The sequence below is a fragment of the Lepus europaeus genome, chromosome 15 (genome assembly GCF_033115175.1).
Source record: "Lepus europaeus isolate LE1 chromosome 15, mLepTim1.pri, whole genome shotgun sequence".
NCBI classification, from domain to species: domain Eukaryota; kingdom Metazoa; phylum Chordata; class Mammalia; order Lagomorpha; family Leporidae; genus Lepus; species Lepus europaeus.
Window position 1 is genome coordinate 70,657,100 of NC_084841.1, and position 24,238 is coordinate 70,681,337.

Consider the following 24,238-nt stretch of genomic DNA (forward strand, 5'->3'; position numbering starts at 1 on the left):
AATCAAAGGATCACACAAACAAGACAAGTGTCTGCTAATACTAACTGATAGAATCAAAAAGGGAGAGAGAGATCCAACATGGGAAGTGGGATACACAGCAGACTCATAGAATGGCAGATGTTCTAAATAGCACTCTGGCCTCAGAATCAGCCCTTAAGGCATTCGGATCTGGCTGAAGAGCCCATGAGAGTATTTCAGGCATGGAAAGCCAAGATACCATGGAAAAGAAAAAAAGAAGAAGACCTAAATGAAAGATCTCTGTGAGTGAGATCACAGTGGAAAGAACGGGGCCATCAAAGAAGGAGGTACCTTTCTCTGAAGGGAGGAGAGAACTTCCACTTTGACTATGACCCTACCGGAATAAGATCAAAAGTCAGCGAACCCTAAAGGCTTCCATAGCCCTGGCAACTCATGACTAGAGCCTAGGGAGATTACTGATGCCATGAACAGGAGTGTCAAATTGTTAAGTCAGCAACAGAAGTCACTGTGTACTTACATCCCATGTGGGAACTGTCCTTAATGTGTTGTCCAATGTGCAGTGATGCTATAACTAGTACTGAAACAGTATTTTTTACACTTTGTGAAATACTTTTTTAAGGCTACGTATGTATCCTTTCCGATTTTCAAGTCAGCTAAAACAAAAAGAGTTAGTAGTAAATGGGAAATGGAATATTCAAGTCTTGCACCGCTCTCCAGAAACTTCTTCCTTTTTCCAGAATTCCTAGAACACAATAAGCAAGTAGCTTGGGCCAAGAGGAGAGCAGTGAGGGGCAGCATGCAGGGTCTGAGATCTGTTAGAATGTGTGTGATCAGGATGATAATACCATGGCAGTTGTTGCCAAGGCCCTGAGCCAGACCTCACTGCCACTGAATTGTATATCCTAATTTCTGTGTGAGCCAATGTGCAAGTATCTTCATTTTTTCCATTCAATTCACTTTAGTTAAAAACGAAATGCTAATTGCTGCTAACTCAATGGAATTAATTAGCTGATGACTAAGTAGCTCTATGTTGATGAAAGGAGTTAATAATTATGAGTGATCAAAAAACATGAGTTACAAAGGGTTAAGTGAAAGTAAAGTGTAGATTTTCTCAAAAAGCAACTGTATTACAAATGCAAAATTTGCAAAACTAAATTGTGTGTAGGTAAGTTTTTTTCCAACAAAAAAGACATCACTGAAGTTAAATACTACATTGTTCAATGTAGAGGTACCTTTTAGAATATCCACATTTTTAAGTAATACATTTTTAAAAATAATTGTTAAGCAAAAAAATATTCTGAGTATATTTTCTAAAAATAAATGATACTGTAGTTATTTGTATATTTTTCAGAACCAAATGATTGAAAATCAAATTCCTGATGCCTAAGGGCTGTACTTGGGTATTAAAATAAACAGGTGTCCTACAGAAGGAATGAGATAACTAGGTATTATTTAGTCTTCCATACTGAAGATATTAACAAAGTTGAAATCCAGGAAGTCAGAGAATCAGGAAGCTTTACTTAAGTAAAGCAATCGGCACGAGCAAATACACTGCTGGATAATAGGTTTCTTTTGGATCATTTGAGAAGTGCTGAATGGTCCCTAAAATCATTCACATGACTCACGGCAAGCTGCTTGTACATAATGAAGAGTACAGAAGAACATTTCACTATAATTCTCCTGAAATCAGTGGAATTATCAAGCAACCTAATTCAGGGAAAAACCTACATGATAAGGAAAAGGATTACTTGATACATCAGAATGAAAAGGCACAAATGAGATGTGGTAAACCACCGTAATGTAATCTTTATTCATATTCATTCCACCGTGCAGAAGTTCATTTTCTTTCTAACTATGGCTCAAAGGACTTTTAAAAACATTGACTCCATTACTTATTTTATATAGTTAGGGCATGAACTCTGGTACAGACACAAACAAGAAATCCAACACAAATTAAATTCCTTTAGTTTTTAAAAGCAATGGACTAGAAGATTTACCACCTTAGGCAAGTCAGGTACCTTTCTGAATATTGATTTTCACTTCTGTAAAACAGAGGGGCTGGGCCAGAAGATCCCTTCCGGTCACACCCAGAACCCTTTCTGTTCCCAGTCTCTGATTTTAAAAACAGCCGCTTTAAAAGTGCATTAGTATACAGCACAAAGGTCTATTAGTGCTAGATCTCTACATTCAGAAGAAAAGACCTGCTTTCCTCCTCTTCAACAAGAACCTCTCAGCCCATCTCAACCCCTTTCCTTTATCTGAAAAGGAAGAAGACACTGTGGAATTTGGAGCAGGTAGAATCCTTCCTTCCTGTCAATCATTTCTGTCTCGGAGCAGGTCTCACGGCTCTCTCTCTCCCTTTCTAGTCTCTTTCACATATATGCAGGTACTATTCAAAAAGTTACCGGGAATGGAATTAAAAAATGAGTTTGTTTTTGGTGCAGAAGCTTGAAATTCAGGTATACAAGAGATAGGAAAAGATTCACGGATAATACATATTAATTTTCCATCCACCAAAATAAACTTATCTTTTAATTCCATTTTTCATGTACTCCACTTAAAATTTTTAAAAAATGTAAAAAATTAAGGGTTATGACTTTAAAAAGGTTTATCTAGATTTAAATGGAAAGAAGGAATATTTATGCACCTGTATATAAGGAGAGGGATCACCAGGAAAGTCATCTAATAATTGTAACTGGCTGGTATTACAGCATTTTAAAAACCCAACTACCACATTTTTGAAAAAGAATAAAAATAAACTCTCCTTAAAATTTCTACATGAAATAAAGTGCTAGAATAATTAGACAGTAATTGCATGCATTTTATTCTTTCAAAGCTCCCGTTTTCTTTAGAGAATTGAGACTTAATTAAACTTATTTTGGTAAATGCAAATTATTCTGCTCATGTCCCATGCCCCAGGAGATTGGAGTACCTGTAGTACAGGAAAAAATGTTGGGTGACTTCAGACCTTACTAGGAAAATACAAATGCCCATTTCCAAAGTTTAGTTTGCATAAAAATCAACTGGGGAGCTTGTTACAATTTCAGAATCCTGGGTCTAGTCTTTTGCTGGTAATATACCCACTCTCTGAAAAAAAATTCATGTGTTTGTGTGAGACTGTGTAGTTTTTAACATGTTTACTGACCCAACAGTATAGCATATCATTTATAAATAATAAAATATAGGGGCCAGGCTGGCGCCGTGGCTTAACAGGATAATCCTTCGCCTTGCGGCGCCAGCACACTGGGTTCTAGTCCCGGTTGGGGCACCAGATTCTATCCCGGTTGCCCCTCTTCCAGGCCAGCTCTCTGCTATGGCCCGGGAAGGCAGTGGAGGATGGCCCAGGTCCTTGGGCCCTGCACCCGCATGTGAGACCAGGAGAAGCACCTGGCTCCTGGCTTCGGATCAGCGCGATGAGCCAGCCGCAGCGGCCATTGGAGGGTGAACCAACAGCAAAAAGGAAGACCTTTCTCTCTGTCTCTCACTATCCACTCTGCCTGTTAAATATATATATATATATATATATATGTGTGTGTGTGTGTATATATATATATATATATGGGCCAGCTTTGGGAAGCAGTGGGTTAAAGCTGGCATCTCATATGGGCTAGACGCTCCATTTCTAATCCAACTCCTTGCTAATGAGCCTTGTAAAGCAGAGGAGGATGGCCCAAGTGCTTGGGTACCTGCTACCCCAGTGGGAGGTCCATACGGAGTTCTTGGCTCCTGGCTTTGGCCTGGCCTAAGACAGACCATTGTGGCCATTTGGGAAGCAAACCAGCAAATGGAAGATCTGTCTCTCTGTCTCTTCCCCTCTCTGTAACTTTGCCTTTGAAATAATTAAATAAATCTCTTTAATAATAATAATAATTAAAATATACAATACTCTTTACTGTGACTTTCACATTAGCAGTTGGATCTGACAATTCCTTGATTTTTGCTGAACTTTTGCAAAGCACACCTGTGGTTCTAACTGGTGTTTCTTGGGGCCTGCGCTGTGGCTCACTAGGTTAATCCTCCGCCTTCGGCACTGGCATTCCATATGGGCGCCGGGTTCTAGTCCCGGTTGCTCCTCTTCCAGTCCAGCTCTCTGCTGTGGCCCAGGAGTGCAGTGGAGGATGGCCCAAGTGCTTGGGCCTCTGCACCCGCATGGGAGACCAGAAGGAAGCACCTGGCTCCTGGCTTCAGATCAGCGCAGTGCCAACCGTATTGGCCATTGAGGGGTGAACCAATGGAAGGAAGACCTTTCTCTCTGTCTCTCTCATTGTCTATAACTCTACCTGTCAAATAAAAAAAAAGATATTAAAAAAAAGAATGTCTCTTTTCTTTTTTTTTTTTCAAGGTTTATTTATTCATTTTTTTTGAAAGAGTTACAGAGAGCGAGCAACGGACAGAGAGAATCTTCCACGCCTTGAATTACTGCCCTAATGGCCACAATGGTAAGGGCTGGGTCAGGCCAAAGCAAGCAGCCTGGAGCTTCATCTGGGTCTCCGACATGGGTGCAGGGGCCCAAGCACTCAGGCCATCTTGCCTGCTTTCCCAGGTGCATTAGTAGACAGCTGGATGGAATGTAGAGCAGCTGGGCCTCGAACCAGTGTCCACAAGGGATGCTGATGTTGCAGGAGGCGGCCTGCTGTATCACAGTGCTGGCCCCAAGAATGCTTCTTGATAATTTTGTTTATTGAAACAACAAAGACATATGTTGAAACTGTACTTGCTCATTTATAATATCAGCAAAGCCTGTGTTATAATGGACAATAGTCCGTGAAAACTGTAAGAATATCTTCTCACATTATTTGGCCATTCACAATAGTGTGCACTAATAACACGTTTTCCGTCATTTTCTTGGATTTAGATGATCAACACGGTAATAGATCAAACTGACTTGCAGAGTTCGTTAGTTTCCATGGGGTAAGCTTTCGAAGCACGGCTAGATTGCAGCCGCCCACAGGACATCACGACACACTGAGTTAGGAAGACAGGAGAGTGACATGAGGCTGTGTCGTATTTCCACCACACAGCTGTAATCAATGGAAACACCTTCAAGAGCACACATCATAGCAAAATGTAGTAAAAGAATTAGATGATGACTTTTGAGAATTTATTGCCAATATTTTTACTGATGACTGTATTTAACAATCAGCTCACAAAACACTTAGAAGTGACCAGTGGGTTTCTGTGAGCCTCTGTGAACTGTGTCTTGCATCTGTGCTTGTGATTCAGCAGGTTTAGTTTCAATCAGGACTTGCATTTTAGAAAGTGCTTAAAGAAAAGTCTGGTGCAGGTAGCCCTGAGATTAGATTTTGAGAAATTTTAACACCAGGTATGTATTTTAGAAGTAATTCTATTAAAAAAAGAGCTTCTAGTTGAAAAGATGTCCATTTCATTCATATATAGTAAATTTTAAAATAATCACAGATTATTAAAACTACAGTAGTATATGTAAATATATTAACCACTACAAATAAGAGAAAAGGTGATTTTCTCATTCTGGGTCTGATGTATTTCACTTAGTATAATGGTCTTCTTTTGTATCTGATTACCATTTATAGCCCTTACCGATATTCCTCTTAAACAATGGTATTTTTACTTTTTACTTGCTGAACTCTTTATTTAGTGGAATATTAAGCCTTTATAAATTAAAATGTTATCTCAAAAACTGAAAGAAAAAGAGGAAAGAAGGGGAGGGAGGGAGAAAGGAAAGCATGGGGGTTGTGTGGAGAAAGGGAGGTAGGCTCCAAGCAGGTTTACCCATTTTTCTCTGTGCTGGAGGCAATGCAAGTAGTTTTTTATTAACTTTTCTTTTTTAATGTTTTTCTGTATTTTCTGAAAGATGAAAAAATCTAAAAGATAAGATTCTTGAGGCTGGCACTGTGGCATAGTGAGTAAAGCCGCCACCCTGAAGCTCCTATATCCCATAAAGGTGCTAGTTCGAGTCCCAGCTGCTCCACTTCTGATCCAGCTCCCTACTAATGTCATGCAAAAGCAGCAGAAGACGGCCCAAGTGCTTGGGCCCCTGCACCCATGTGAGAGACCTGGAAGAGGCTCCTGGCTCCTGACTTTGGGTCAGCTCAGCTCTGGCCGTTGTGGCCGTTTGGAGAGTGAACCAGCAGATGAAAGATCTTTCTCTCTCTCTCTCTCTCTCTCTCTCTGTAATTCTGCCTTTCAAATAAATAAACCAATTTCAACCCCCTCCCCTCAAAAAAAAAAACAAAAAACACACACACACACACAAGATTCTTTTCATGGGAAAATATGCAACTATATCCAGAGTCTTCCAATCCTTTTAATATTTTAACTGGTGATTCAAGTATTAAAGAATATATTTCTTTGTTCTACAACTGTAACCTTGCACTATTTTGAAATTTAAAAAGCTTGGGAAAATTAGTTTTTTTCATAAAGTTTGGCAGCAAAATCTGGCCTGAATGGATGTGATGGTGTTTTTATACTTTTTAATGTGAATATCTGAACATTTTGCCATAGAAATGGTAGTGCCTTTGATTAAGGATGGGGCTCAGATTCATAAAGTGATGAAATGTACCTACTTGAGTACCTTTCCAAAATATTAACTTCTTAGTTCCAAACCACATCCACGCCAAAATGTCTGGATAAATGTCTGTCCCTCTACCAAGCTGTAGGAGAGGATTGGGAAGTGAGACTTAGGTTGGGAAGAAAGAAGGCTTGGCAGGTGGCACGAGCAGGACACACCTGCAGTGCATCCTTCCTGGGACCACATTTCTACACGGACTGGGGCTGAGACTGTGCCTGCAGCGTTCCTGTCTCTGGAGCTGAGAACCTGGAAACTTACGTAAGCTCTGGAATGAGAGTGTGGTGAGAACAAACCTTGCTGTCTGGACCAGGGGCCTTGAAAAAGTTCACGGAACACAACTAGTATGAAAAAACTATGCCTGGACTTCAAGTTTTTTACAACAGAATAAATGGATCTTTGAATTCCATTTTCCATGAACTTGCTGAAGCCCCCTCTTACTTTGAAAGGGGGTTAGGGTTGCATGGAAGGAAGCTGCCATGCATCTACCTTTCAGTGTAGAGCCTCAGTGGTCTTCCAACATCTCAGCCAGGAAAGGGAAAGAATTAACAACACTCCCACCGACACACACACATTTGAGATTTCAAAGGAGATTCTTAAATATAGAAAGCAATCTAAAATGTTCTAGAATAAATGAGTTTAGATATCCCTGTGCCACTGTATCACTCGTGTTATAAAGGAGTGTGCAAAACCAGGCTTGGTTTATCTCACTGGAAAGCTCGCAGGAAGAAGCTCCTGTACAGATTTAGAGAGGACCATAGACCGAGCGATGGAGAGCAATCCAGTTTCCCAGTAGCTTTGCAATCAGAAAGGCGGGAGCACTCTAACCCTTACACTGAAGTCAGAGGTGTCCGCGTTCTACTGGAATGAGATAATTTTAAGTACACCTGCCCTGTCGCTGAACTCTGTTCTATCTTGCTCAAAAACACATTAGCAAGGGATTTTTTTGTCCCTCTGGGCTCACAATTTCAAAGCTTTTTCCAGTAACTTCCTGGGAGGAGTCTGGAAAGAGGCAGAGATGCAGCAGAAGCCAGTGGGGGATTAGAAACCCTGTGCAGTCCTGACTTTTCCCTCCTGACACTGTAACCCTTCGCACCCATCACTCTGTACTCCTCCCACTGTGGTAAGACAAGGGCCTTCTGTGTGCATGGTCTATGGTCTACGGTGTCTGTGTCCTCCCGGCAGGAACCAAGCTGTGCAGAAGCCACAGCTAAATGAGTCCCAGCCAGGATGGAACAAAGCAGAAGGCAAGCAGAAGTCCATCAGGTCCAGTGTTCCCCCGACTTTATTCCCAAAGTTCCCCTTTCCAACTTCAAGTCAGTCTGTCTAATGTAAAAACGCACATAATCACATTGAAGGATGTGATCCTGGCCCGCTTTCCAATCCCCTCTCTCACACACCTGCTTTGCACTGGCTCCCATCATTACAGTTATCCTTTGATTATATATGCATAGCCCTGTCTGGACAGGGAGCTGGATAAAGGGAAACTTTGTTCTTTAGACTAACCTTCGCCTCTGTGGAGGTGGGCATTGAGAAAGGTAAAGGAAGCTACAGAAATACAGAAAAGCAGACAGGGAAATAAGCCCCCAAACAAGGAGAAACTCAACACACTCCTCAGGGTGAAAGAAATCCCAGCTCAGTAGCTGACATGCAGGATGACAGTCCAACATTGTGAAGCAAAGGGGAAAGGGGGAAGAAGAAAGAGATGAACATTTACTGCCAATAGATCTGTGTTAGGCACAGCTGCAGGCATTTAACATCTACCATGTAATGACTTTCTAACACATAACATATTCCAGAAAGACTTCTATCCAAAATATTTTAAAGTTTTAGTACTTAAAAGGCTAAAACTTAGCTTTCTGGAAAATGTGGCTGTTGAAAATGATCACCTTCTAAGGGTTCTAACTAGAATTTTATGGTACGATTTTACTACATATAATCACACGAATCTGGAGACTAAACTTCTTAGAGTTCACATAAAGGAGAGTGGAAAATAGGATTTCCAGGTCTGATGCATTTGATTTAGAATGTAAGTATAAAGCACCCACTCTAAGGAAAATGTATCTTTTGGCTATACTCCCAGGAGCATAGTAAAATGTATAAAATGCAGGTGTTCTTTGAGGGCTGTGATGAAGGTGTGGAAGCAAGGCCTGGCTGTGTGTGTGTGTGTGTGTGTATCACTGATACTATCTGATCATTCTCCTCTATGCACCAAGAGTCTAGCAACAGGAAGTGGAACATAGCTTGGAGATTTTGCCAGCCCAAAGAAACCAAGCCTATACCCTGGGGAAGAGAGCCTGACCCTCATTCTAAGAATATCAGTTCCAGCTATACTGGTGAGTGCACAAGATTTCCGATTTCAGAAATGAGTTATTGTTGCTGACTAGTGAGTCAATGCCAGAAGTTCCAGAAATGAGAGGGCAGTTTCCCTAAGAGCAGCAGTGGACACATTCTGCAAAAATCTCAGGAGACTTTGCTGGAAAAACTTGGCTGAAAAAAGAGGGCAGAGAGCCAGAGGAAATCCCCAGTCTCCACTATTCCTATGCATTTTGCACCAACATAAATTTATCTTTTAATTCCATTTTCCATAAACATTTTGAAGTACCCTCATATTCTAACTTCCTGAAGGGCAGGGACTCAGTCTTGAAAGTTTATCTTTACATAGCTCAACCATGATTAGCAAAAAATTGCTGTGGGGAACAGGAAATATGGTGCAATTAGGCAACTTCTGGGAAGGAGACACGATGCAAACACAGTTCTGTGTCTAAACAATGAGAAAGTTCGACATCTTGAAAAATAACCATTATCCTCGTTATATTATGGGCAACTATGAAAAAAGGTTGTGTTTGGAGCATTTATCCTTTTATAGGGACTGTAAGGATAATAACTCACTTTTATTGGGCTTGTGTCAGGTGCCTTTACATGAACCGTTTGATCCCATGAGACAGATGAGAAGGGTAAAGGGAGGGTAACCAAACTGGCATGTGCCATTGCCAAGCTGCCTGGACTTGGGAGTTTGGTCATCAGCCTTCACCACAAGACTCCTACATGGAAGCCTTCCTAAGCTCCAATGTGGACTCCCTCTGGCCACCTGTAGACCCCATCCTGGTAGCTCTTCCCTGCCCTCAAGGCCAGGTCATAGGTATCAGGACACGAACATCCCACCAGCTTACTGTTCTGCCCGAGAGCACGCCAAGTGTTTTCAGAACACAGCACTGACAAGGATAGTTAGGGGCTGGTATCTGCCTTTTGCCTTTCTTGGATTTCACTTCAGTGATGCCAAGTTGCCAAGAATTCTTGTGTTATCTGAGGTTGTATCACTCTCGTGTCTCAGCGCATGCTTCTACCTCCGTTAGAAGGCACTTTCCCCCTGCTCCTGCCTCCCCGGGAGTCCCTGATCAGGCTTCAAAACCTTGCTCTGGTTCCATCTTCTAAGAAGCCTTTCCCACCTCCTCTTCCAGGTAGACCTGTCTGTGTCTACCTCTCTGCAACCTCTATGTCCACCCTCATTCCTATGGTTGCCCAAGAACCCCTCTTGGCTCATCTCTCCTGCTAGAACACACTAACCTCCTGTGGGTAGGGAAGTCAGGATAACCAGCACCAGCCCAGATCTGGCACTGTGACAGACACTGCCTTTGATAAAGCTGTCTATTGCTACATGATGCTCTTACAGCTTCACAGCCCATGCAATTTCCAAAACAAACATGTGAAATAAAACAAACATTTTGTGCAGTCCCACGAAGTTCACAGTCAATCCTGCTCTGCTAATAGAGATCATAGGCCAAGACACACCCAGCTGCTTCAGGATAGGCTCTTGCTGACACCCGTTCGCCTTCTCGTAAGCTGCAGGAGATATTATACCTTTACTGTGGGTGCTCTGTTAAAGAGAAGTCCTCTGCTTCTCACTACTCGAAAACCTTCCCCAATGGAACTCTTTTTGAGCCCTTAGGCCAAATGTCCTCCCTCTTCTCAGTAGAATACAGTGATTCCCTAGTAGTGTCACTCTGCTACTGATTACAGTTTATATACTTAAAATTATTATCAATAGTTTTAAAAGCACAAATCTTCACTGACAATGGTATCAAAAACAGTGATATAATTATAGTTGTATGTTCAGATTTGTGTGTGTGTATATATACGAGGGTACTTCCAAAAGCTTAAAGAAAATGGAATTAAAAGATAAGCTTATTTTAATGAAAGACATTTTGAAATCAATCCATGCAATTACACTTGCATACCCCTCATATGTGTAGTATATACATGTATATAGATATATATTTTATAAATTTTTTAACAACTACAAGATCTGGGCCAGTGCTGTGGTATAGTGGGCTAAGTCTCCGCCTGTAGCACCGGTATCCTATATCAGCACCAGTTCAAGTCCCAGTCTCTCCTCTTCCAATCCAGCTCCCTACTAATGTACCTGGGAAAGCATAAGAAGATGGCCCAAGTGCTTGGGCCCCTGCAGCCATGTGAAAGACTCAGAAGAAGCTCATGGCTCCTGGTTCCTGACTTCTGGCTTCTGGCTTCGGATTGGCCTAACTCCAGCCATTGTGGCCATTTGGGGAGTGAACCAGTGATGGAAGATTTCTCTGTCTCTCCCTCTCTCTGCATTTAACTATACCTCTCAAACAAGTAAATAAATACTTTTAAAAAAGAATTACAAGATCTGATGATATACTTATTTTCTACTTCTGGATGCATCTAGAGATAAGGATGAGCTCACAGCATAGAATCTGTTGAAGCCTAAATCACCCCTGTAGTCAGGCACACAGGGATTCCCATTAGCTCCTCACTTAGACTGACAGTTACTGAAGGAGCTCACAGGGCACCTCTGTGTATGGGATTTAAAAGGCCAAGACAATGTCAGAACATTTTAATAGGGAAAATATCACACAATCCTATCTTCCTTGTTCATTGGCCCTTTCCTGTTTTCCTTGTTCCTTACAATGTTTATAAACATACAAGCAAGCATTTTTAAACTTTTTGTATTAATTTTTACTATCTGCTATTTTTGTTGATATGCCATTTATTTACCCAGTCCCCTAATAAGGGACATCTGTTAGCCTTCCAGTGTTTTACATTAATACTTAATGATGCACAAATAACTGTGGGTAGGAAGCTCATTTTTAGAAAAAAAAAATTCTATATGATAACAGCCTAGGGTCCAGCACTGTGGCATAGAAGGATTTTTTTTCAAGATTTTATTTATTTATTTGAGAGGTAGAGACAGAGAGAAAGGTCTTCCTTCTGCTGGTTCACTCCCCAAACGGCTGCAACAGCCTGAGCTGCGTTGATTCAAAGCCAGAAGCCAGATGCTTCTCCCTTGTCTCCCACGTGGGTGCAGGGGCCCAAGCACTTGGGTCATCTTCTACTGCTTTCCCAGGCCACAGCCGAGAGCTAGATTGGAAGAGGAACAGCTGGGACTAGAACCGACACCCATATGGGATGCTGGCGCTGCAGGCGGAGGATTAACTCACCGCGCCACGGCGTCAGCCCCGGCATAGAAGGTTAAATCTCTGTCTACAGTGCAGGCATTACATATGGGCTCCAGTTCAAGCCAGGCCACTCCACTTCTGATCCAGCTCCCTGCTAATGCACCTGGGAAAGCAGCAGAAGATGGCCCAAGTACTTGGGCCCCTGCACCCATGTGGGAGACCTGGAAGAAGCTCCTATCTCCTGGCTTCGGCCTGGCCTAGCCTAGCTCTAGTCATTGTGGCCATCTGGGGAGTGAATCAAAAGATATCTCTCTCTCTCTCTCTCTCTCTGTCTCTGTCTCTCCCCCCGTAACTCTGCCTTTCAAATAAATAAAATAAATTTTCTAAAAAAAAGCCTCGAGTAATATTGCAGTACGTTATAATAAATGTACATGAAATGATGAAGTTGCTTTTCAAAATATCATGGTAGTTAATAAAGTGTCTTAAATTGTACCAGATTCACCCAAATCCTGGCAGTCCTGGGTGTTGTGATTCAGGCTCCACTGAGCTACTTAATAAATGTAAAATGCTGCTGCTTCACATTAGTGGGATCTGATATCTTCCCATGTCTTTATTTACTATTCTAAGTCATGTATAGCTTAGGTGACAAGACAGTATCCAATGGTATGGAATGAATTACATGATTGAAATTTTTTGTTAATATTTTTATTAGAGTCTAGTAAGTCCTATGAATTTTGGCACCAGTAGTCTTTCTACTTCATCTATACTTCCTTTTAGAAAAACGCTCTTAGAGAAAATAAAATATGAATACATAAAGTTTATTATCTGCTTCTAACAGTAAAGAATAATTGTAAGTTTATACCTCAAAGTATCAGAACTTCAAAAACTACTCCTAAATTATAATCACTCTTCAGTAAGAAATTAAATTAATTACTACAGTCATAGATTTCAAACACCTGTATGTATCATCCAATTTCTCCTCAGCATCAATGCAGTAACTGTTAGTACTACAAAGCTAAGAGGAATCTGGTTGAGAGGTGAAAGCCCAGTGTTCTACAGAAGGATAGAGATTAAGGTTTTGGGGAGTGCGTGTGTGGGTGTGATAAGCTACTCTAACCACAGTTCCCAGGGAAGGGCCACTATGAAAAAGTCACGGTCTTGTCCACGACTTGGAAGTCAGCGGTCTTAGAATCTTGCCTGCTCCACTGATACCAACATGGCAAACTTACAGAGCTGATAAGTTCCATTTTCGCTCCTCAAACACGAACATTATTTATTCCTTTGTTTTCAACAAAACCTTATCTCAGCACAACAGAGTTAACAATTTAAGATTAGGTTCTGTTCCAAAAATGGAAAGCTATTTGTGTACAACTGAAAGCATATTTTTAATGTAAAAATGAGTTTTATTTAGCAGTTATGTTCCCAGGCTGGTCCACAGATGCTTGTTTCACTGCAAATGTGGCTGACGCTGGGACTAATGTATAATTATTCTTTCCAACGCTGTTTTCCGGAAGCAGCAGTGCTTATTGTCCCCGTTGTGCATGCTGAAATTTATGGTCCCTCCCACCACATGGGGCTCTCTGAGTAGAGGCTCCACAGGGTACTTCAAAGGCAGACAGACACTGCCTTCCAGACTTCATTGCCAGATAGAAACCAAATGCATGTGGACAGGCAGGTGTATTGCATTAGTTCTAGAAATACAGTCTACATCCGAGGGGCAGGCGGTGAAGCTGGTGGGGAAGATGCCTGAGAACCTCATCAGAAGTCTGGCTTCGAGATCCATCCCGGCTCCTGACTGTAGCTTCCTGCCAATGCAGCTTCTAGAAAGCAGCAGTGATGGTTCAAGTAGCTGGGTTTCTGCCACCCTCGAAATGAGACCTGGATTGAGATCAGGGCTCCTAGCTGTTGCAGGCATGAAGGAAGTGAACCAGAGGATGAAAGCAGCCCTCTTCCCTCCCTCTCTCATCTCTCTCTCTCTCTCTCTCCTTCTCAAATAAATAATAATTTAAAAATTTTAATCAAAGAATCTAGGGAATGTAGATAAGTCAGCAAGAGAAGTCTGCTTAAGATTTGTAGTCCCGAGAACACAAGCGTGTGAACCCAGAATCCAGGTAGAATCTGACTCAATGCAGCAGAAGGAGTAACAAGCGCTGGTCTCGGTTTCCTTGGGAACAGGGCCCATTCCTCATGTCAATGATTCTATAATAAGCAAAAGGGCATTTAAATGAAGAGCATAGTAATTGCAGTAGAGCCTCAGGTGTCTAGGGGAGCCCTGAGCAGCATTAGGGGTAGGTGGGGTCTGTGACTAAGTGCTGTGGACAGCGGATGAGCTCATGAAGGGGCAAGTGTGCGTTGCAGGTGAGCCTGGGTGTCTGAGAACCTGCTTGGTAGGCAGAAGCCGCACACTCTCCCAGTGGGCTGCCCACAGTCATCTTAATAAACCACCAGTTCATTCTACCTTTCTGCAGTACTGCTTGGGAAGACCAGCATCCTAACAGGAGCAGGAGCAGGTGGATAAGATAATGAGTTGGAAAGCAAAAGCTTCATCTAAGCTAAGCATAGAAAAAACATAGGAGGAAGCATATGTGCATAAAAGAAATAACTTATGATACAAGTCACTCTCCAACAGTTCCAAAGGAAGGAAACAACGGCTCTTGTTCCTTAGTGGGCAGAGGGTATGAGCAATTCTTCATTTTATTATGCAGTTAATAGTGCATCTATTTTAAACAATTTAGTATTGAAAATTGTGCTTAGTTCCCGCATTTCAAACTCACCTCTAAAAGCACTGATGTCCCCATAGTGTACTTGTAGGACGAAGTATTTACTTCCAGTCTCTCCTCCAACCCTGAATCCAACACCTAAAGATTTACAGAAGAAAATAAATTAATATTTTAAAATGGAAATCTCAAATAGCGCTAATCTTGGGTTGCTGATCTATGAAATCTGAAGGGAAATAACATAGCGCAAATATAATGTCATTTCTTCCGAAGATATGATAGAATTCTATTCATAGATCCCACTTCAGAGCCAAAGCAATCACTTACACTTTAAGAGGACAACTCACTCATTTTGAAAGAAACAAAACAAACGAAAATACAATCCTGTCTCTGCTGATTATTTAACAGACATGCAAGTATATAAACCTACTCCACTGTTCTATTTTGTGCATATTCATATTCATTGTATTTTCTGATTAAATATATGAAATGGATTTCTTAGGTGCATCTCAGAATTGCCTTACTTTCCATGTGATTCCATGTGAAAACCACTGTCTACAAAAGTGTTACTGAGGGGCCCGCTTTGTGGTGTAGTGGGTAAAGCTGCCGCCTATGACACCAGCATCCCACATGGGCTCTGGTTCATATCCCGGCTGCTCCATTTCCAATCCAGCTCCTTGTTAATGGCCTGGGAAAAACAATGGAAGATGGCCCAAGTGCTTGAGCCCCTGCCAACCACATCGGAGGCCCATGAAGTTCTTGGCTCCTGGCTTCAGCCTGGCCCAGCCTTGGCCATTGCAGCCATTTGGGGAGTGAACCAGTGGATTGGAAGATCTCTCTCTCTCTCTCTCTGTGTCTCTCCCTCTCTTTGAAACTCTTTCATGTCAAATAAATAAATCTTTAAAAAAGCAAACCAAAAAATAAAATAAAAAACCCAAAATATCACTGAGAAAACTAGGTAGTAATGAGATTACAATGCCCAGTGTGTCACTGAAGCTTTGAAATTGGAAGTGTTCTTAATGGTCTTACTGTTAATAGAGTTTTCCAGTGACCTTAAAAAAAAAAGGAGGGAAACACAGAAATTAACAGGCAGGGAAAACTGTATTTCTATATGCTCGCTCCATAAATGGATCTTAAAACTATTAACGAACCAGGGCTGGTGCTGTGGTGTAGTAGGCTAAGCCTCCGCATGCAGTGCTGGCATCCCCTGTGGGTACCAGTTAGTGTCCTGGCTGCTCCTCTTCTAATCCAGCTTCCTGCTAATGGCCTGGAAAAGCAGTGAAAGGTGGCCCAAGTGCTTGTGCCCTTGCACCTGCATGGGAGACCCAGAAGAAACTCCTGGCTCCTGGCTTTGGATTGGCTCAGCTCTGGCCACTGCAGCCATTTGGGGAGTGAACCAGTGGATGGAAGACCTTTCTCTCTGTCTCTCCCTCTCTCTGTCTGTAACTCTGCCTCTCAAATAAACAAATAAATCTTTTTTAAAAAAATTAACCAACCAATAATGGGCCTCCCTATTAGTTTTCTAACTTGATTGATAGCAGCTGCCCAGTAAACCAGAGCGGTAACTTGGAGGAAAATCAGACCTCGCTTAATGGAGTGAGCCCTTGGCGAGATCCTTCCCAAACCGTGGAAGCCCTGCTGTGGAATGGAACCACACAGTCCCTCTAACAGAAGAAACTAACAGAAAGGCACTAAAAGGGAAGCTGATAATTCACTCACACATTGGAAGTGAGGACTGGTTTAGAGGTGCGGTAAGAAAGCCAGCTGAGGTTTGGCATTACATTAAATACCTAGGTTCCAAGACTCTTAGAAAAACAAAACAGAACAAAAAACCTGTTTGCTGAAACAGCAATTTATTCTGAGCTCTCTGGGCTCCCGAAACACTCCTGCTGTCAAAAGCCAATGTGCCTTAGGCCAAAGGTGGCTTCAGGTGTACTTGGTTATTGTCTAATTCAATCGAAGCTGTTGTGAGGGCAAACTACTCACCAGAAAGAGACCGAGAGAAGGTAACTACCTGAATGAGACCCTTTCAACACAACCTAGGTGATGCAGGCCCTTAGAAGTGTGAAAATGCAACATCATCAGCCACTGCTGGGGAGGACGACAATGAAGAGCATTTGGGAGACAGAAATCTAGCAGCTTAACTTAGGGCCCTGCAGAGTCTCTGACATACCTTTGGGGAGCCTGGTAGGGGGCGCGTTTCTTGCCCAGGCATACAGGATGTTGGCTTTATCTGTACAGGTTCCTTCATCACAGAACCTGAAGAGAAAAAAAAAAAGTTATCTTGAGGATTCAAGTAGTGAAATGCATACGGTGCTCACATTTGGGTGGAGCAGCCATGCATAATGAAATATCATTAACACAGACATAGCAGTTTTAGGGTACTAATAAAAGCCATAGGAAAATAATTTCTATGTGGGAAAAAAAGCACACGGACAAGGAGAGACATTTTTGTTTATCTGTGGCCTGATGAGACATGATCCCATTCACATCTTGATATGTCTGTGTGGGATGAAGTCTATGTAATCAGGTAGCCAAGCAAGCATTGGAGAGGCCATACAAACCCTACCTAGTGCGGTGGAGATCTGGGGAAGTGGACCTGAAGAACTATCACACATATTTTCCTATTGTGGATAAGTGTTGTCAACCAATTGCTGGCCAGAGCAACAAATAGAGCCTACATTCAGTATAATGAACAATGTGAAGATGTGTCAAAAAGTTCCTGGAGGGACTGGCGCTGTCGTGTAGTGGGTTAAGCCACCATTTATGTCACTAAGTATCCCATATGGGAGCACCCGTCTGAGTCCTAGCTACTCTGCTTCTGAACCAGCTCCCTGCTAATAACCCTGGGAAAGCACTGGAAGGTGACCCAATTACTTGGGCCCCTGCCACCCACATGGTAGACCCTGATGGACTTCCAGACTGCTGGCTTTAGCCTGGCCCAGACCTGGCTGTTGTTGCCATTTGGAGAGTGGACCAGAGGATGGAAGATTGATATATCTCTCCCTCTGTGTGTGTGTGTGTGTGTGTCTTTCAAATCAATCAATCAATCATCTTGGGGGGGGGGATACCGGAGTTGAAATCCAGAAATACTGTTGATACCTGTATACACCAGGCATGTTTATAAGCTCCAAAGACCCAATTCATGCATGGCAATCTCTGACAGGGTGGCTGTGGTGTTATATGCAAGGCACCCAGTACAATAACTAGGACATCTGGTAAATCCAATCTAATAAATGTTAAGTTGCCTCACTCCAAACCACACTTTCTCCTTACACTAGATTGCTTGGTTTGTTCCATTAGACAAATGGATTGGTTCAATATATTGTTAGATTACCTTTTTTTATGTTGCTTTTGCATTTTTGTATTACAGAAAATTGGGGCCAAACAAGATCAGAGTTGAATTTTGGCAGATTTGAAAGGCTGAAAGACTATCAATCACAAGAGTACACCAAGCTTCTTGGGCAAGAGGTTGGCTCACACAAGGAAAAAAAATGTGCACTGCCCAAGTAAGTGAAGGCAGATGGCAGTGGCGTCCTAACCAGGTTAGACATGGACTCCGGAAACCAGGAAAGCATCCAGGTCTTAGATACGAAAAACAGGGGTAACAAGTTCCTTGCTACTCAGAGCCAGGGACTGCTACAATGTTTCCAGCTTATAGCCAGAAATGTGGTTGGAGAACACACAGTAAGTGCAGATGACAGTGTTTTCTGTCTGAATTAAGGTGAGGACCAGGAGCCAGGAGGCTCCGATGAGTTTATGCTCGGCAAATGTTCTTGTTTCCATAAATCAGGCTGCAGAAAGAGATTGTGTAATGTGTAATGTAAAACACATCAACCAGTGGTTTTTTACTGTTCACTGTCAAACACAATGTCCTTACGATGAAGGATCATTACCATGTGAGAACTGTGTGTTGGAACAAATGTCTGTGACATCCTTGTGCCAAGTGTGTTAAAAAGCTGAGTGCTGGACAGGGCCCAAAAGCAAAAATTTTTCTTCTTGGCCTTGTACTATCATCGTTAAAGAAATGAGACTGTCAGATGTGATGAACTTTCTATCTCACTGCTGTGAGCTACTAAAATTTGAAGATCTGGGTGGCAATTTTCATAGCTTTCAACAAAGATCATAAATATCCAAGTGCCTCACATCAACACGATGACAGGCTTAGTCAAGATCATTTTTTCCTCTGATATAGAAGTTGATTTTTAATGTCTGACTAGATTGGACCCGATTGAAATATAACAGAGAAAACTGGTTTAGTAAATTTTTCTAAGCTACACATTTGATTATGTCACTTGCTGGCTCAAAATCTTTCAAATGCTTCCCAAAAATAACATGAAAATAAAACCCAAACATTGCAGTATAACACGTAAGGCCTTTTATGATCTGGGACCCTGTTCTATTTCCAGACAAAACCCCCCAGTCATCCCAAGTTGCTGCCAGTTTCTGATCTCTTTCTTCTCTGTTTTCTTTGCCCAGACTAAGCTTTCCTAGCTCTCCACATGAAACTCTTCCTCACCGTTTCCTTTAAGATTTAGTGTCAGTTTTCTCAGTCAGGGAGCATTCTCTGATCCCCAGCCATCCAACATCTCTCTTTTAACCCTAGCAGTGGCCCCACACAACAGCTTGTGCATCTCTCTCTCCTACCAGACTGCTTGGAGATTTGCAGTCATGTCTGTTACCCTGTACTCCCAGTACCTGCACCCCTACCTGGTAACAATACTCAACAAATGTTTGGTGAATTTCACCTGTAGGTGAGTTTTTTAAACTTTCCATTCATGGAAGTTTTTTAAACTTCCAAACTGAATTAGCTTAAATTGTATTACAGAGTAAGGAGTAAAAATATTTATCAAAAATTTAGATAAAAAAATGTATGGGGCCAGACTTGTGGTGTAGGTGGTTAAGCTGCCTTTACGCTGGCTTCCCATATCAGAGTGCCAGTTCTAGTCCCAGCTGCTCCACTTCCAATCCACCTCCCCACTAAGGCACCTGAGAAAGCAGTAGAGGATGGCCCAACTGCCACTTATGTGGAAAACCTGGATGGGTTCTCGGCTCCTGGTTTTGGCCTGGACCAGCCCTAAATGTTGCAGCCATTTAGGGAGTAAATCAATGAATGTCTGTTTGTCTGTCTCTCCCCTCTTCTCTCTCTGGCATTGTGCCTATCAAATAAATAAATATATGTTTTATAACATTTTAACTAAAGTATAAATAAATATACTTTAAAATATATTTATTCCCAATATTTTGCACAAACCAACTTATAGTCACTGTCATAAGAACACCGTAGGACAGGCATTGATCTTCGTGGTTTCAGATGCTACCTGTGGTGCCTGCATCCCATATCATAGCCCACTTCATAGTGCCTGGGTTTGAGTCCCAGCTCCACTTCTGATTTCAACCTTTGCTGATGCGTACCCTGGCTCAAATAGTTGAGTCCCTACCACTCATGTGAGAGACCTGGAGTGACTTTCTGATTCTTGGCTTCAGCCCGGCCCAGACTCAGGTTTTGTGGGCATTTGGGGAGTGAAGCAGCAGATGAGAGATCTGTCTCTCTGCCTCTCAAATAAATGTACAGAAAAGGAAAAAACACTGAAAATAAGTTCAACTTGAAAGCTGAATAAGCCCAGAGAGTTTAAATAACTTCCAAATGTTCCACAACCAAACCACGATTCAAAGCTCTAGCTGTCACACTCCCATCTATCTCAATTCATGAAATTGATTTATGGGCAGAGAATATTATGTGAAGACAAGCTTTGATTACTACTATTATATCTGAACTAAGGGTAATTTGTGCATGCAGTTCTAATATTATCTAGATGAAGTAAGAAGTCCTTCTGACTTATTTCAAAGGGATAATGACTTTATATTTGATTCTCTTATCAAGTCTGATAAAATAATAGCTGCATATTATAATAATAGCTGGGTTGTGGGGGTGGGTGTCCGGTGCAGTGGTTAAGAGTCTGCTTGAGATGCCTGCATTTCATACTGGAGTAGATGGCTTTGAGAACCAGCTCAATTTCTAATTCCAGCTTTCGGCTAAGTGTTCCCTGGGAAGCAGCAGGTAATGGCTCAAGAAATTGGGTCCCTTCCACCTAAATTGGAGACCTGGATTGAATATGAGGCTCCAGGTTTTGGCCTGGCCCAGCCCTGGCTTTGCGGGCATTTGGGAAGTAAACCAGTAGATGGAAGACCTCTCTCTCTCTCTCTCTCTCTCTCTCTCTCTCCATGTCTGTCTGCATTTCAAATAAATAAAAAAAGAAATCCAGCAAAAAATGACACATCAGTACATCAGTCATGGTCTTTGTAAAAAAAAAAAAAAAAAAAAAAAAAAAAGAAACCAAAGCAAACCTTGGTTTCCTTTTTAAAACTCTTTTATAATTTTTAAAAAATGTATTAAATTCAAAATTGAGTAAAATGACTCACTAGAGGATACCAGGATATTATCACTATTCCTCAAACTCATGAGTGAGAGGACCACGTAAAGACAAAAAAGAAATGGGTCATACAACTGAGTGGCAAAGAGCGTTTGGATAAAGCCCCTTCATGTTTACAGTCCCGTGAAAACTGTACCACATTTCCCCATGTAAAATGACCAGCAGGAGAATGATGCTATTACATATTCTGGCTTTCCAAAAGGGTCCTGCGAAAACAGAGGGAGATGTTTTACTCTTCTTACTGAAGAGAAGAGATTTAACGCTAGGGAGTGATGTAACCCTTGACCACTGCTGCCGTAATTTCAGGCTTCATCAACCTGGTTTCTTATTCTTATCATTGCAGCAGCTTCTCTTAAAGGTTTGTCCAGATTAAGCCAATTAAACTGTGAAAAGATTCACATAGCTCGCTTGTGGCTTCTTAGTGTTCCCAGTAGAAATGGTGAAAATTAACATTTCAAAATAAGATACTATAGATTCCGGGACCTTTCCTATAGAATGCCTCTCACTCCCAATCCAGAGGGAAACCATTTGGATGGCGTGAATATTTTCTGACTGTGCCAAGTGCTGAAAAGTGCTGGCCTGTCGTTTTGAATTATCCAAATGAAGCATGATTGACTGTTAAAAGTAATCTCTAGTTGTATTTGTTAAAGGCTATTTAAAACCCAAGGTTACTCAGGGAAGATCAAAACCAATAACTCATTACTTCTTTGAGCTCACACAATTAAAAGATAAATAAAATTGTCATGCCCTCATGTTAAGTCTGTATGGCTATATGTTCCAATATTAATGCAGTGAAGAATCTTCCAGAACCTCAGCCAGGAAAATTAGAGTGAGAGAGTTTCTTACAGAAACAAACATAAAATCAATGGCACTGGGTGGAATGTGCTTACCTTTCAAAATTGCATTCAGTATGAGTCAGGTGTTCGATCACCATAAACTGTTCTATAAATTTACAAGATATGTTTCCCAATTCAAAAATCCTATGAGAACGTCAATGCAACGGACATCTACTCACATAATGATAAGAAAGACACCCTGTGGGAAAGCTAAATGCTAACAGTGATTACCATGTACCAGCCTCATAAACAACACCATAGGTAATGACCCCCTCTCTTCCAAGGAGATGGGAGAGGCTAAAAAGTCCACAGGAGCACAGGGTGTGTCTTTTGTCCACACGCAATTCATAGCAATTCATAGTGTTTAGAATACAGTGGATGGATAACAAATACTTAATTAGCAAATGAGTAAGAGCTACCAGTTCTTTGTGACACGTACAACACCAAGCGCATTATGCCCATCACATCACTTAATCTGCATAATGGGCCAATGAGGATGGACCAGTAGCCCTACTGGATAATGAGGAAACAGGTCAATACTGGCCGAATCAGTTGACCAATCTTCACTACAACTAATAAGAAGACAAGAGATTTAAACTAAGATGTTCTGATTTCAAAACCCTGGCTCTATGCTAAAAACAGTGCTGTGGGGATGCAGGGGCATTGGCCTATTGGTTAAGATGCTCACGTCCCATACTGGAATACCTGGGCTCTATCAGTACGGAGTTGTGTTCCTGATTCCAGCTTCCTGCTGATGTGCACCCTAGGAGGCAGCAGGTGATAGTGCAAGTAACTGGGTTCCTGTCACTCATGTGGAAGACCCAGCTTAGGCCTGGTCCAGCCCTGGCCATTGTGGGCTTTTGGGGAGTGAAACAGTGAATTGGAGCTCTGTTTCTCTGCCTTTCAAAAAAAAAAATGTCATAGGAAAGATGTATTATGGAGAGAGCGAGAGCTTGCATGGATTTCATTTTTTTTGAACCAAAATAAACATCCTTTAATTCAATTTTTCCATAAGACGTTTGAAGTTTCTCTCACACTACTGCTCTGCATAAAACAGATACTAGTCTTCTGAGTGGAGAATAACGTCCAACATGATGTAGTGTTTGTTTCTGCTGAAACTGTCAAAACAGTTACAGCCATGGCATTCTGTTTTATTACAGTTGACATTAGTCACTACGAATCTGGCCGTTGCTAAGGCACTCCTATCAACACCTCCCTAATCCAGCACCTAAAAATTGCTAACCAAGAAACATAATCATTAGTGACTGGAAGTCGGAACCAGATACCAACTATATTTTAAAAACTGACCTGTTGTATTATCTCAATGTGCAATATAACACAAATCTATTACAATATCAAAGTGCAAAAAGGAAATTGATATGATTTATACAGCAGAAATTTATGTCTAAATTGTGTCAAAGGCACATTTTAGAGTGCTGAGAACAAGGGAAATGTAGATTGTAGAGACAGTACTATTTTTATTTATACTGACAAATACATTATGTAGCTTAACTTGAGAAATTTCCTATGGCAGAAGGTACATGGTGACTTGCTGTGTAGTGAGTAGATGACAAGTAGTTAAGATATGGAAAGGAGGAACAGAAGCAGCATATATGCAAATACTGTTCTCAACCACGGTCTATGTCACCATGAGGGAGGCAACAAAGCTCCAGACCTATCAAAAAAAAACCCTACATCACCCTGAAAAAAACTAACCAGCCATTTAAATAAGCAACCAAGCAGAATGACTCGCATAGAGACATTCCCTCTCCCTCTCCCTGTGTGTGTGTGTATGTGTGTGTTTTAGCTACTTTTCTTTGTGTAACTCTGTGGAGATAGTGACATTTAAAAAGACACAGCAGGTGGTTAATAAATACACACCACCATTGAAAGAGATTTAAGAGAATGCTTCCTAGGATGGCAAAGCACCACAGTTTTAGCTGAGAACAACTCCATGTCTGAACAGCTGGAAAGAGCCTCCTTTGCCAAGCCAGGAATCTTCTTTGCAAAACACATCAGACAGTCTCTGATTTGTCAAGATTACTTGGTCATAAATGTCATGAAAAATATTTTTAAAACACAATTTAATGACAAAAAACTTACAAGTTTAGCTGTGGTTAAAGCAGTCATGCCATGTAAGAAGACCACCCTCGTCACCTTTCATCATGCAAAAATTTGAACACAAGATCTTGGGGTTTGCGATCCTCCACTGTGTCTGTGTCAGTGGTCAGTGTGCCCTGTGTCTGTGGTCAATGTAATAAAATGCACACAGCCTTCAACTGAAAAT

At 41.6% G+C, this 24,238-nt stretch overlaps 1 protein-coding gene across 5 annotated transcripts in view; it reads right to left on the reverse strand.

Moving 5' to 3' along the window:
• PAM (peptidylglycine alpha-amidating monooxygenase) overlaps positions 1-24,238 on the reverse strand; it is a 200,080-nt gene that overhangs the window by 103,880 nt on the left and 71,962 nt on the right. For all 5 annotated transcript variants that reach the window (XM_062212352.1, XM_062212354.1, XM_062212351.1 and 2 more), the window contains exons 5-6: positions 16,855-16,940; positions 14,739-14,822 (exon numbers count right to left, since the gene is read on the reverse strand). In XM_062212352.1, coding sequence (XP_062068336.1) covers positions 14,739-14,822; positions 16,855-16,940 — 170 coding nt within the window. The remainder of the gene's footprint in view (positions 1-14,738; positions 14,823-16,854; positions 16,941-24,238) is intronic.